Genomic DNA, 14,909 nt, shown 5'->3' with positions numbered 1-14,909 from the left:
AAAACCAGTTCTGAGCACCATCAGATTCCACCTTTCATTTTCCAAACAGTCTGTGAGGGATGAAAGGTGGAATCTGATTGGTTGCTAGGGGCAACTGAGCCAGGTTCACTTTACACCATGTTTTATAAATCTCCCCCATAGTGTATACTGTGATAGATAGATAGATAGATACACAGTGATGCCTTGGATTACGAGCATAATTCGTTCCAGCACTGTGCATGTAATCCAAATCTACTCTTAAACCAAAGCAAATTTTCCCATAAGAAATCATAGAAATGCAGACAATTTGGTTCCACACCCCAAAAATAATGATTTATTATTCCTAATAACATGTAAAACAGATGAAACAAACATTCAGAAACAGCAGAATATGTGATATTATAAGTTACTGTACAGTAATGGAGAGGATGGGAAACACAAGGGCGGACAGAGACTGCAGGGAGTATGTAGGAATGTGCAGGGCAGATGTGGGCACAGTATAGCAGCGCTCTCTGTCCAGGGAAAGCGGGGGTTACAGTAATGAAGAGATTACCTCCACAGTCCTGTCCCCTGATGTGAGCCCCAGCCTGAAGTGGACCTGCTATGATTTTGAAGGTGAGGGAGACTTCCTGGGTCAGAGTATAGGGCTGTATACCACACTATGCAGACCATGCCCCTCCTCTACTCGTGCTTCCACCCAGTACAGGAAGCTTGTAAACCAAAGCAATGCTCTTAAACCAAGTCACAATTTTGAAAAACTGTGAGCTCTTAAACCAAAACGCTCTTAAACTAAGTTACTCTTAAACCAAGGTACCACTGTATATATATTTACTATATCTATATGTACCAACTGGACCACTGCTTTTAGAGCAGAATGGTGGTCTATCTATCTATCTATCTATCTATCTATCTATCTATCTATCTATTCATAGAAATAAAACCTTCGCCTGTGTTACAAACCTGCGGAAGAACCTTTTCAGCATTCTGCGACACACTTGACGTCTGTCTGAGTGATCTGTTCCCTTTCCGGACATTTCTCTGTGATTCTCATTACATCTGGAGGACACGGACCCCCGGTTCTCGCCTGTTTTGTTTTCCTGTTAATGATTTAGTCTCTTTCTGCCCTTTTCACTATAAATGTTACACTTGTCACAGGCAGCTTGATAAAATTTCTATGTAAATTACGGGCATAATAAACAATGCTCTGTGAGGACGCCGCTCACCGTGGTTACATTTTTTTCTTGGCGGTTATCGTCTTCCATCCTGATGTTGTTTTTTCCCCTATTATACTATTTATCATCTGTCTCTTTGGTCTTTTGCTGGCTCTTCTTTGTCTCCCATTTTGAGATCTATCTGCTAGTTCGGCAAACAGTTATCACCTCTAAACCTCCATATCACTTGCACACTGACAGACATTATCCAATCTTGGATCAAAATGTGATTACATTTCCTTTGCAGGTATCCATGGTTACAGACTACAAACAAACCCTGTGTAGTCTGATTATGCAGTCTGATGTAGGAGCCCTATTACTCTAAGGCATACTGATCTCCTAGGTCATCATTCTTTTACAGAGAATATTACAAAGCTATGGTTGTTGATGGATGGGCTACGGACCAGAATCCCAGAAGCTCTGAAACAGTTAAAATGTTCATGCTACAGTACTAAAACAGCCATGAGGCTATTTCAGAGCTCCTAGCAACCTTCCTCTGCATGAGCTTTGGGCCTGGCGTAACAATGGGCTTAGAAAAAGGGTAGGCGCTTAGGCAAGCTGGGAGCAGTAGCATAAAATTCACAGCTGCTGGAGCATCAATAAAGCCAACACCATCGTAGAAGTACCACAGATTCTTATTTCCATTTTAAGTCTGGGAAAGTAAGGGCCAGGCTAGTACTGGGAAGTCAGTCATGTGCTTCCAACCAATGTTGGACAGTTCTAGCCATGTGACGTCACATTGTGTTGCTGGGAGATCCTGCCTGCTATCTCTTTCAATGGGAGACCTCTTGTGCCTCCGCTCTCCGCACCTCTCCTCTAAAAGAATTGACATGTTAATTCTTTGAGCGTAGAGACGCATAAAGTGGAGGCACACAAGGCCTCCAATTAAAAGAGATAGCAGGTGGGATTCGGCGCTGATTCCGTAGTGTGATCGGGCCCTAAGTCTTCCACCACCATCTTGCTTTCTTCCAGCAATGGCTGCAGGGTGTTTGTTCTCAGTTTCTCCCCTGACACGCCAACGCGCACAAGTGATTATGAGATAAACACTTTCAACTAGGAAGTGGTGATAATATTGGGACTCCATGGACTGTGTAATTTTTATTAGGAAACCAACAGCTTTTTCTCTTTCTTTCTCTATACTTTTTTTCGCAGTTTGAATAAAAAACCTAAATATTCCAGAAAGTACAAGCACGGTCCTCCGCACCCCAGGATAGAAAAGCAATGTGCGGAATGTAGATGGACATATTACTTATTACATCCCCAATTCCCAGGATCTTATTACATCGTTCCTCTCTATAATGATGAGGTTTATGGTTTTATTGCCATCATTTTGTACTTGACTGAGAGACATTTATAAAATAACAGGATATAAGTAGACCTCTCGGCTGAGCCTCTTCCAGAACACGGATCCTTTCATGAGTAACTTCAAATTCCGCAAAGTACAACTTGAGCTATTTGTAAAGAATGATATCCACGACAATATCATTAGTAGCCGCCATCGAGCCCAAGTGCATTAGTGGCGCTTATCTACTTGTTCCGATAGAGCAATCGTGGTGAAATAATACCGTATAATGTCATTGCGGTCTGGGTGGGAAGTTCAAGACCTAGTTGACAGGACAATACATTCTGTTCAGTACATAATGGTGGAAGAGAAAGCAAAAACAATTATGGCATCAGACTCTGTGTAATTGGTGATATAAGAAATCATTGTTTCTTGGATTTACTCCATATAGTCTCTGTGGAGCCGATACCTCTTCATACTAGAGCCATACAGTCACCTTGCTCTACTTTGCAGACTCTATAGACTTTCCTCTACCATGGGCATAAATTCTAAAAGTCTGGTGTATATTACACATCCCTGTATAGATCCTCAGCATTGCCTCCAATGTCAACTATAGGCCCATACTACACCACCATGTGGCTCCATTGTTTAGGGAGGCACAATGACTGCAGTGCCTATGCCATGAATACAGTGCCCATTGGAAGCACCATGAACTGGTATATGGATGGTTGTATCGAAATCAGCCGCTACATGTGAAACCAATGTGTGCATGGAGCTGTCGAATTTTGTATTTTTTTTTTTTTTAAGACAAAACATCAGAATTTTCAGCTGGTGAGTATTTTAGTTTCTCTTTACTTCATGCATAAGATTAGACCCTATTACACGGAATGGTAATTTGTCAAATCAGCCCAATTCGGCAGATTTTTCCATGTTATAAAGACAAAAATCAGCCTATAATAACAATCAACGACTGATCGTGTCTTTTGGTCCTAACCTAAAATCATTGTCCCTGATCGCTTATAGCTACGTGTAATAGTTATGACATGCTGATTACTGTCTAGAGAAAATAATAAACTTCATAAATTACCTCTGCCTGCTCTCTGGCGTTTTCTTTGCTTCCCTCTGCTCCCTGCAGCTGCCAGTGCAACTTCAGAGCAGGTCCCTGAAGTGACAAGCTGCTCAGCCAATCACTGGCCGGGAAGGGAATGCTGCAGCAATAGGCTCAGTAAATGAGCTCCGATCTAGCACGGCCCTTAAGTTAGAGTGTAAGAGGCTGCGGCCAAAAGGAATCCAAACCAATAAGTTCTTACCTTAAAGGAAACAATCTCTTTAAACCCCACCCCCGAGGAGCTTACCAGTGGTGTAAGTGGGGCTAGTGTCTAGATTACAAAGAAAACAATTCACGTGATGAGCTGATTAACCTTTTAACTGGAGCTTGCAAGTCGGTAGCAGTATATGGGCCCCATATAACCTTTTATATAAATACACCAACTCCAAATATCCTTCTTTTAAAGGGTTATTTTTTTTACTGCTTTAATAAAGTTATATATTAAAGAATTACCCTGTTGACAACCTTGGGCTGATGATGAATTCTACATTCGTTTAGATCTTGATCTTATGGTGTTTTTCTATTTCTATGTCCTTTTATGTCAGACATAATTATGTTGAGATGAGTAATTGTTTCTATGGCTGAGCTGATGGTCTCTAGGGCGGCTTCTTGCCCTTGGAAAGTTCCTATGACTCTCACTTTAACTCTTTGAGCTCACTGTTTTCTATGTGGAGTTGGGTGAGTGGTATGGTGGACGAGGCCTTTATACCTATTTAGCCTTGTTGGTGGGTGATCTACAATGTGTGACTTCTCATTCAATGTCTCATCTGGTTGTAATATATTTATCAATCCTCATTAACTAAATCCCATCTTTAAACGGACAGGAAGGCTTGTAGACCTCTTCCTTCTTCAAACATCCATCAGATACTGGGACTTCTACTAATGCTGTACTTTTGATATTCATTGGGGAGATGGGTTCATTTATGTCTATTGGGTGAGCGTTATGGTCACTAGTGATGCCTTATCCATTCCTTTGAAGAAGGTTCTTGTGGACACCTCTATAACCTTTAGCCTAGTATCTATAACAAAGTCTGGATATAGTCAAATGCCAAGGACTATGGACTTTGAAGTAGCTAGCCCTTGGATGATCCAAAGTCAATCGTAGTCATGGCTTCTTTCTACATAATGCGTCATCTATGAAGATCTCTAAAAGAAAGTGATGGGATGTTATAAAGATATATATCTTTATAAGATATAATATAACATGTTCTCGCTGTTGTCCATGTCTGGATTCTGCTGGGAGTTGGTATTTGAATCTCCATTGTATTACTATGAACGGCCCTTTTTAGTGATGTATTGTAGCTTGGATATGTTTTTCAGTGAATCAGTCACTTGGTAATAGGCTGTATCCCAGAATTCCAGGCGGTACTCGGGCTGTCTCCTCCTTCCCCACGGACCGGCAAAGCATCGGGAATCAAATGCTGCACGTTCGAAAATGTTCGAGTTCGATCGAATCTAAGATTTCCCGATGTTCAATCATCTCTATTCTGTACCCCTTCACACCCCTTCCCAAGTGGCAGTAGTTCTATCCCTGTTCCTTTCCCTCCCCCCCCACTGGCAGCAGTTCTATCCATATTCCTTGCCCTCTCCCACTGGTGGCAGTTCTGTACCCATCACACCCCTCCCCAACTATTTCAAGTAATGTCCTCTTCTTACCTCTGCCCCACCAACAGCAGCGTTGACCCCATTCTCCCCGGCAGCACTTTTTACCCACCAGTTCTCTACAGACCCCAGTTGCATTGCCCCTGTGTGTAGGATCTGTGAATCGCAGAGTCTGCACTGATACTGCAGGGTTATTAAAGGGCTCAACACTTGTCAGTGCATTTTCTACTTTTCTATTTTCAGTCCTTGCTTTCTGCCAATGTCAAGACCCCCTATCTTACCAAACAGTGAATTGCACTTCCAAGTTTGAGAAGCACTGGCCTACAAGGGTCATGTATAAGCCACAGGGCCAGGAAGTGTTGATGTAGTTCTGGATGAAATGGACTGTGTCATCGGGTTGACCGGTACCCACCGTTGAACAGATGCATCTACAGCACACTAAGGCCATTAAGGGCAACCATCTTGTGTGGCTGCCGGGGTGCTGGCGTGAGCTTCCGGCACAGACAGCCGATCATACAGGCCGGAAGCTCACAGCCACAGCCCCGCAGTTTCCGAACTCCTCTCCTGCTCGGCTCCAGCACAATGACGTCACAAGCAGGGGAGAAGTTTGGCACTGCGGGGCTGCGGCCGTGAGCTTCCGGCCTGCCCAGTCTGCCTCTCACCCTGCCTCCCTTGTGTTTCCCCTGGTCCCTGGCTGCAGCCCGAATGTTCCACCTGCCGCACGTGTGTTCCCCCTGCCCACTGGATGCTCCCCCTGCCGCCCGAGTGTTACCCCTGCCCCCCGGATGCTCCCCGTCCCCTGACCGCTCTCTTTCTACCCCCCAGCTGCTCCCTCCTGCTTCTCTATCTGCTCCCCCATCTGTTCCCCCATCCTGTCACCTCAGCTGCCCCCCCATTTTCTCCTGCCCCCTAGCTGCTCCCCCTGCCGCCCCTAGGTGCTTCCTCTCCCCCTGTCGCCCCAGCTGCTCCCCCTGTAACCCCAGCTGCTCCCCCTTACCACCAGCTTCTCCCCCTCCCCCTGTCGCCCCAGCTGCTCCCCCTGCACCCCCCCCAGCTTCTCCCCCTGTCCTCCAGCTTCTCCCCCTCCCCTGTCACCCCAGCTGCTCCCCCTGCCCCCCCAGCTTCTCCCCCTGTCCCCCAGGCTTCTCCCCCTCCCCGTCACCCCAGCTGCTCCTCCTGTCCCCCAGCTTCTCCCGCTTTCCCCCAGATTCCCCCCTCCCTGTCACCCCAGCTGTTCCTGCTCCCCCTGTCCCTGTCACCCCAGCTGCTCCCCCTGCCACCCCCAGCTGCCTCCCTTCCCCAGTCACCCCCAGCTGTTTCCCGTCACCCCAGCTGCTTCCCCTCCCCGTCACCCCAGCTGCTCCCCCTGTCCCCCAGCTTCTCCCCCTCCCCCTGTCCCCCAGCTGCTCCCCCTGTCCCCCAGCTGCTCCCCCGTCCCCCAGTTTCTCCCCCTCCCCCTGTCACCCCAGCTTCTCCCCCTGTCACCCCAGCTGTTCCTGCTCCCCCTTTCCCTGTCACCCCAGCTGTTTCCCCTGCCCCTAGCTTCTCCCCCTCCCCCTGTCACCCCCAGCTGCTCCCCCTGTCACCCCAGCTGTTCCCCCTGCCACCCCCAGCTGCCTCCCTTCCCCAGTCACTCCCAGTTGCCCGCCTGCAGACTAGTTGTGGTCGGAGAAGTCTTCATGATAACTACACCAGATGGAGAAGAAAGCAAAAAGTGAGCGATGGCAATTTGAGAAGACGTCACCTGTGAATCATTAGTAACTGCACTGTAATCACTACAGTACACTAGCGCAAACTTTTAAACTAGAACCCAACTACAAGAGCTGCAGGCACTACAACTCCCGGCATATACTTAGGGCTGCAGACTGTCAGTACATGCTGGGAGTTGTAGTGCCTGCAGCTGTTGTAGTTGGGTCCTAGGTGCATTATACACTGGATGCTTTGTGGCATATAAGAATACATAGATCTGTGGGGGCTCAGTGTAGAGGAGTGACCCCAGAACATCACTAATAGGGGAGAGAACAAAAACATCTCCCCCTATCCCCTATTAGTGATGTTCTGGGGTCACTTCCCTGCACTGAGCCCCCACAGATCCATGTATTCTTATATGCCACAAAGCATCCAGTGTATAGGACCCAACTACAACAGCTGCAGGCACTACAACTCCCAGAACAGTCTGCAGCCCTCAGGATATGCTGGGAGTTGTAGTGCCTGCAGCTGTTGTAGTTGGGCCCTAGGTGCATTATACACTGGATGCTTTGTGGCATATAAGAATACATAGATCTGTGGGGGCTCAGTGTAGAGGAGTGACCCCAGAACATCACTAATAGGGGAGAGAACAAAAACATCTACCACTATCCCCTATTAGTGATGTTCTGGGGTCACTTCCCTGCACTGAGCCCCCACAGATCCATGTATTCTTATATGCCACAAAGCATCCAGTGTATAGGACCCAACTACAACAGCTGCAGGCACTACAACTCCCAGAACAGTCTGCAGCCCTCAGGATATGCTGGGAGTTGTAGTGCCTGCAGCTGTTGTAGTTGGGCCCTAGGTGCATTATACACTGGATGCTTTGAGGGAGATCAGAATACAGAGATCTGTGGGGGCTCAGTGCAGGGAAGTGACCCCAGAACATCACTGATAGGGGATAGGGGGAGATGTTTTTGTTCTATCCCCTATTAGTGATGTTCTGGGGTCACTTCCCTACACTGAGCCCCCACAGATCTATGTATTCTTATATGCCACAAAGCATCCAGTGTACAATGCACCTAGGGCCCAACTACAACTGCCAGCATGTACTGACAGTCTGTAGCCCTCAGGATATGCTGGGAGTTGTAGTACAGTGTAGACAGATGTATTGCTGGACCTTCAGGGCTGATGGTTGTCACCCACAGATTGCAGCCACCAGGAGACTCTGCACACAGTGATTTATTACAGGGTTGTCCTCTCAGAGACTACAACTCCCAGCATAACCTGAGAGCTTTATAAATGTAGGGATTTGTCACAGATACAGATGAATCAAGGAAAGGAGCGGGTCAACATGTCATGTCTCACTGGTTCTATATAGGTGGGCCCCAGGTACCCCAGTCCGACACTGGACAGAAGTGGCCCCCAACCTAAGATGTCCCCAGCCTCCTTCCTTCCTCCATCACGTCCGTTTGATGAGAAGAGCGGGCATCAAGCAGAGCGCACCCAGTGCTACTGAAAGCCGGGGGGTGCTGCTCAGTAGTACCTGGTACTGAGTGCTGGAGTGCCAGCCTGCCAGCTGTGCCAGGGTATACACCATGCATGTAACCTGCCAGTGCCGAGGGGAGGGTGGGGTGATGGGACGCTAGGGCGCCGGGGGGGGGGGGGGGACGCCTCAGCTTGCAAAGTGCCTAGGGCAGCATGAACTCTAAGTACAGGCCTGACCCCAAGATAATTAACACATGAATAAAAGAGTTACAGAAGTAGAGGAATATACAGTTAGGTTGTCACCTCCAGCTCGCAAATGTGGTCTTCAAAAGGTGAGCACATGGACATGACATCAGGTGGTCATACACTTTCATCAGCTGTCATTCAAACAATGACCGATCTCCCCAAGCACATTTCTTGTGTTCTCTATAGAGAGAGAAGGGATAAGCTGCCGCTAGACAGCTCTGGTTGTGGCTTATCTTTCTTAGACCTGTAGGGTCAGGCAGCTGAGATTTAACATGCCTGACACTTTTCTTCCTTGACATCATCTGGGAGAGTTAGGAGGCCCCCATACGCTTTTGTCTAACGGGATCACAGTGGGGAGAATTACAGGACAATCATTAATAATAATGGCCCCTCTCCATAACTTATAGCCTCATTGTCCATCCATGGAACATGACATGAGCTAATAAAAATTGTGGCAATTTTGGATACTGGACCCAGGGACTAGACGGGCCCATACACTTTATATTAAAGTCAGATGAATGCATCACAGGTCGTGAGTTCGGCCAATAGTATAAGGTGTTTAGGAGCCCCCTGACTCTCCACCTACAGATGAGGTCCATGGAGATAGGGGTTGGGTATGATGCATTCTTGCTGCACCACCTCTTGTTGTTGGACAACCAAAGCGGTCTGATGGTTACTTACCCCGTCCTCATAAGGAACATGTTCATTTGGATGGGGAGGATGGGAGAGATACCTGTCAACTAAATGTTTGTTCGGCCAACAGTCATTGATGGTGTAGTCCCACTTATGCGTATAAAAAAGAACTTGAACAATACGAGGTCAGATCTCAGTCTGAGGTGTCAACTTGTACCCTCCTATTTTTTGTCTCTTTGCCTGTGTCCTTTGTCTGTAGAAAAATCCATATACCAGTAAGTGCCTCTCTCTGTTACCCCTCGTAACTACAGTGCTAGTGTAAGACTTGCCGAAAAGTATTGACTGTGACGGTTACCTGTCCACCCAGAACTCGACCAAGGTTCTTGAAGATGAGAAAAAGTTGTGTGCGGTTGTGGACTGTGTTGGGGTGGGGGTAATTTATGCTTAATTTTCACCCAGAGTACATGGGGAGCTGGTGAATCCCTCTCCATCTCACACACGTCGCATGTTGGGAATTTGTATACCATATGTGACACAAACCATATTACTAGCTAAACTGTCTACTTGACTTCAAGGACATGTCTTTCGCAGATCCTACATTTGGTGTAGATGCCAAATATGAAGTATTTATTGGGGTCACTTTGGAGTACACTGTGATGAAGAACAGAAGAAATAGGCTGTTAGCCAGTAAGATTGTAAACGTTTATTCTCCCATTCATTTACATTATAGTACATTTTGGTCAGATATGAAAATAATTTAGCAAACGGAAAACTAGAGATTCACCGATAGAAACATTCACCGTTCCCTTATGTACATTGCTGATGCAGGTCTTTCCTTTCAGACTTTGCTAACTCTGTACATAACATTCATAAACCAAATGTGACAGAACATAAATTACGGGTTGGGATACGCGGCTAACTACAAAGTAGATTCATAGTAGTTGATCATAGGGTAGATATCGCACCCTAGAAAAGACATGCTGGTTTCACCTCAAGGATGATGCTGTGTGTGCCGACTCTTCCATCCTATTGACCCTTTTTGTGGGCGTTTTTAATAATGGCATTTTTGAAAAGAGTCATTAGTGGGGTCTGACTGCGCTCGGGGGTCATGAATCCTCCGTATCTCTTGTCTTTGGGGGGATCTGCCCATCGGAAATGATGCATTTTGTACTTCCGATCTTTTTTAATGGGGTTGTCCATTGACATGCTGTCGTCCATTTCTTCTTCGGAGCTGGTTTCGGGGTAGTCATACTCTACAGACAACTCTCTTCTGTATTCCGTTGGGTAGATTTCTGAGGACTCTTCTTCTGCATCACTTGGGAAGACCTTAATAGGTCTCCTTTTCTTGCCAACTGGTTTGCCCCATCGAAAGTGTTCCATAGAGTATGATCTCTTATTGTCTTGCCTGTCTATGGCTGCATCTTCCAGATTCCCATCTTGTGTGTTTTGGTTGTCACTAGTGGGGAACAGGTTAAATATGGGGTAGTTGGCTATATCTTCCCGTTTGTAACCTGCATTGCTGCCATCGCTACTGGTGCTGTTCCTTCTGCCAAACTTATTCCAACGGAAGTGGCTCATGACATATTTCCTGATGTTTTCAGAGAGTGGTTGCATGTGCCCATTCCCGGGAAACACTGGGGACTCGGCTGACAAGTCCATCTTGCAGGCCTTAATACATTCCTGTTAAAAAACATGGACCGTTAGTATGAAAATAGGACGAATCATGGATGATCTATGCATGAATGGTAAGTTGAGATGAAGGTACCAACAAATTATTTTTGATGTGAGGGGAAATCAAACAGAACTTGTCCTAATATTCTCTTTTAACTCAAACCAATGCTAAGATGGTTAATTTAATGGTTACCAAACTACTGGCCCCATTCAGCCAATATCTGCATCGGAATGGTTGATCTGAGATGATTGTGTACAATTTTTTATCTCTTTTTTTTTCAGATCACCACACCACAACCAAAGTGATCATAGTCATTGTGGAAAATCTTTGAGTGAGTCTAGGTAGATTTTACTTTTATTTTCTGATCATTGGGTTGATCGGAAACCATTCTATAGAGAACCAGTCTATAGGTGAAAACTATTAACAAACTATGATCGAAGACCATAGTAGAAGAGTACAAACCAGTCACCTATAATAATAATTTTGACGCATGGGGAAACTAAAATTTTACTATGATAAAAATTGAGATTATTATTATTAGGTCCTGAAAATATCTGAGGTGAACTCTATAGCGAATGCCGAGGACGATAGGCTCATGAGTAGATATCAGCGAACAAGCTGGAGAGTTTGGGTTTGCACGAACCCAAATGATCGGCAGCTGAATGCTGCTGCCTGGAGAAGTTGAATGCAGCCCAAGGACTCCATGGAAAATAAGGATACAGCCAGAACTTTTGGCAAGTTCATGAGACAAATTGCCTAAAAACCTTCATGAACGCACATGATCTTCTTCTGCTAAAAAGGTAGAAAAAAAAACATAAAATGTAGCCTCTAACCAGTAGTGTTTAGTTGAATCGCCCTATCTGCCACTCTTTTCCTTATCTCTGACTGAGGAGAGGAATATAGATGACAGCTCTAGATGATGAAGTATATGGGACCATTGATGGACTTTATGGACTTTGTGTACAGATGGAACTTACCAGTATTCCCTCCTCGCTGCTGAGATCTGTACATTTACTGCTCTCCCAGCACTGGCTCTGGACCTCGCCAACATGAAGTATAAATACCCCAAGTATTGTCAGGATACAGCTCCACCCTGGCCGCAACATTCTCAGGCGGGACGGCTGAAATGACAGACAGGTAGTCCAAATTAGAAATTGCACAAATAAGTATAAATAGCAGTCAACATAATCATGTCTTTTGTTCAGTGCTGATCATCTAGCACAACGAAGGAAGGACACATACAGTATGTAAGTCCCCTGGTCAACTAGTCAACCAATGTTGCATCGAAACGCTTAACTAGGGGGAGCTTTTCTCAATCCTATACATGGTGGCTTGTTGGGGGCTTTCCTTCAACTCAACAGTGACTCTAGTAAACATCTAGTTTTATCTTCTATAGTTCTCTCCATATAATCTTCCCTACTTTACATAGGAAGGTGACAACTTTTCATGGTCTCTTGCCTTATGGTGAAGAACTAAGAGACACTGTATGATGCTGAACAGTTATCACAACTCAAGTGATACCGAAAGTTTAATTTTACTACATTTGGGAGATGCCTGGAACAAGGAAAGCAAGAATGGACATAACCCAACAGACTGGGATTTACACAAATCTATAAGAAGACAAAAGTCTTGATATATAGGACGAGAAGCCAAGATGAAACTTTTGTCTTCAGGTAACAATATTCTATCTTTCAGTATTGGGAGCTATTACAAATTTTGGAAACTCCACAATTATTTTATTGAATAACATGATGTCCTAGATGTCCAGGATGCAGAAAGTCTAGAGGGAAGAGGCGAAATAATATATAAGACTGGGTTCACACACAGTATATTTCAGTCAGTATTTTGAAACCTCAACCAGGAGTGGATTGAAAACACAGAAAGGATCTGTTCATACAATGTTGAAATTGAGTTGAGGGCCGCCATATAACAGTAAATAACTGCCATTATTTCAATACAACAGCCGTTGTTTTAAAATAGCAGCAAATATTTGCCATTATATGGCCATTGACTCAATTTTAACAGAACAGAGCCTTTGTGTGTTGTGTGAACAGATCCTTTCTGTGTTTTGAATCCACTCCTGGTTTTGGTTGCAATATGAGGACCACAATACTGACTGAAATATACGTAGTGTGAACCCAGCCTAACACTAGCTTTAATTTTCCTTCCCGCACTGGATTCAATTAGTCTCCTTTTTGCTCAATCCCCTATTTTTTAGATGGATCTGTATAAGCCGATTACAGGCTGAGACCCCAAGAGCTGAGGGTACCATACAAGGAAGTATTGCTTGGTCCTCATTGCAATCAGTTGGCTTTCTTTGAGATGCAAAGATGTCTCAGATTCACCAGGGCAAGTGGAGTAGCCTAGGTGGTCACAAATGTCGCAGCTGTGACCGTACGCATAAATAAGGGGAACCCAGATTTCCCTTATCGCGTTAAGGTTGAATGTTTATGCCTAACCAGGAACACGTCTACAAAATGCAAGACAGACTCCTGAAGCAATAGAAGCTGATCTCAGTAGATCAAAGCTACCGATATATAAAGGTCTACATATCCGATGCAGGTAACTGGGACACCTCGGATACCTAGCTACACCCAGATAACAACAGCTGGGGCTCGTGCTTCCCACCTAAGATGATACTAGGGAGCAGAAGGCGGTCAGACATAGTCTTAATGCGAGTATAAGTATCACTTCACTACTAAATAGATCTACCAAGGTTCCTGCAGAGGGCATAGGGCACTGGGCATAGGGCTCCTCTGGCAAACTCCTCTCCTCTTCACTTTCTACAAGCACTACTACAACTACTTCTTCTACTCCTTTCAAGCACCTACCTCAAGCACTACATCAGTACTCAAGTCTGTATCAAGATTATTGTCTGTAAATAGTGTATTGTTAACTTAAAAAAGCTTTACAGTAAAGTTGTTCTATTTTTATATCAAACGCACAGGACTCTGTCTATCTCTACTCGCACCTGCACCTATACACACACCACCGCACACCTTGGGTTATTTTTCCCCCTTTTGTGGGTGGTGGTACCGACAATCTGGATGGGTCAGTTGCCATTCCAGGTTGCCGTGACAAGAGCCCAAAGGACCCACAACAACCCAAGAGGTTACGTACCATTTTGTGGAATACAAGCCGGCCATACAAAAAAGCTGGTACCAACATCTAGCACTGGCCGAGCTAACAACAAAAGCAACCAGTAGGGCACCACAGTTTTACTAATTATAGATTTGAGCATATTAGCATTACAGCTCCAGACCCCACTCTCTTACCCCCTGGAGGGAAATTTAGTATGTTATATACAAAAGAGCAATGACTGCAGCAGTGGCCCGGACTGAACATACATCTGGAGGGGCCGGCACTTAGCTTCCTACTGATTCTGTCTGAGCCAGCAGAAAAGCCGCTTCCAGACACATTTGGCACCAGCTTATATATATATTTTGGAGATAGCATATCTTTAAGACAAGTTTTTGAATAGGGGCCCAAGAATCTTGTTTTTTTATTTTTTTATAAATTTTTATTTAAGTTTTATAGAAGTTTTGTAACAATAACAGAAATATACAGAAAAAAATGGAAGTAAGCCTCATACAAGGGAGGAGTACAAAAGACAAGCACTAAACGTCCCTAATCTAGTCTGCATAGATCAGTGTGTAAGTGGGGCCCATGAATCTTTACCTACACTTTTGGCTCTTTGTAACTCTGAGTAACAGCAGATACATTTTCTAAACCAGAAAAATCCTTTATTTTCTGCAGCAGATTTCATTTAAATAACTGAACACAGCATAAAATCTGCTGCAGATCTGCTGCAGATCCTGTAGGTGTGAACGCACCCTCAAACATTATTTCACACAATTATATCAGAATTATTAGAGAACTTGTCATCCAAATTGTGAATACCATTATATAAAGGCAATGGGTATGTAATAACCTTCATTGCCGCAGAACAAGATATCACTTTATACAAAGAATAATATATTCTATCCCCATATAATATGT

General features: G+C 44.9%; 1 protein-coding gene across 1 annotated transcript; it reads right to left on the bottom strand.

Moving 5' to 3' along the window:
• Positions 1-10,264: 10,264 nt before the first annotated feature.
• POMC (proopiomelanocortin) lies at positions 10,265-12,016 on the bottom strand. The gene is made up of 2 exons (XM_069973983.1): positions 11,888-12,016; positions 10,265-10,918 (listed from the first exon to the last, which is right to left on the bottom strand). The coding sequence occupies exons 1-2, from the start codon at positions 12,014-12,016 to the stop codon at positions 10,265-10,267; spliced, it is 783 nt and encodes a 260-aa protein (XP_069830084.1).
• Between the last annotated feature and the right edge of the window lie 2,893 nt (positions 12,017-14,909).

Source organism: Dendropsophus ebraccatus, chromosome 6 (genome assembly GCF_027789765.1).
Source record: "Dendropsophus ebraccatus isolate aDenEbr1 chromosome 6, aDenEbr1.pat, whole genome shotgun sequence".
Lineage (NCBI taxonomy): Eukaryota > Metazoa > Chordata > Amphibia > Anura > Hylidae > Dendropsophus > Dendropsophus ebraccatus.
Note: the sequence above shows the minus strand (reverse complement) of the source record. Positions and strands in the feature narration are given on the sequence as shown.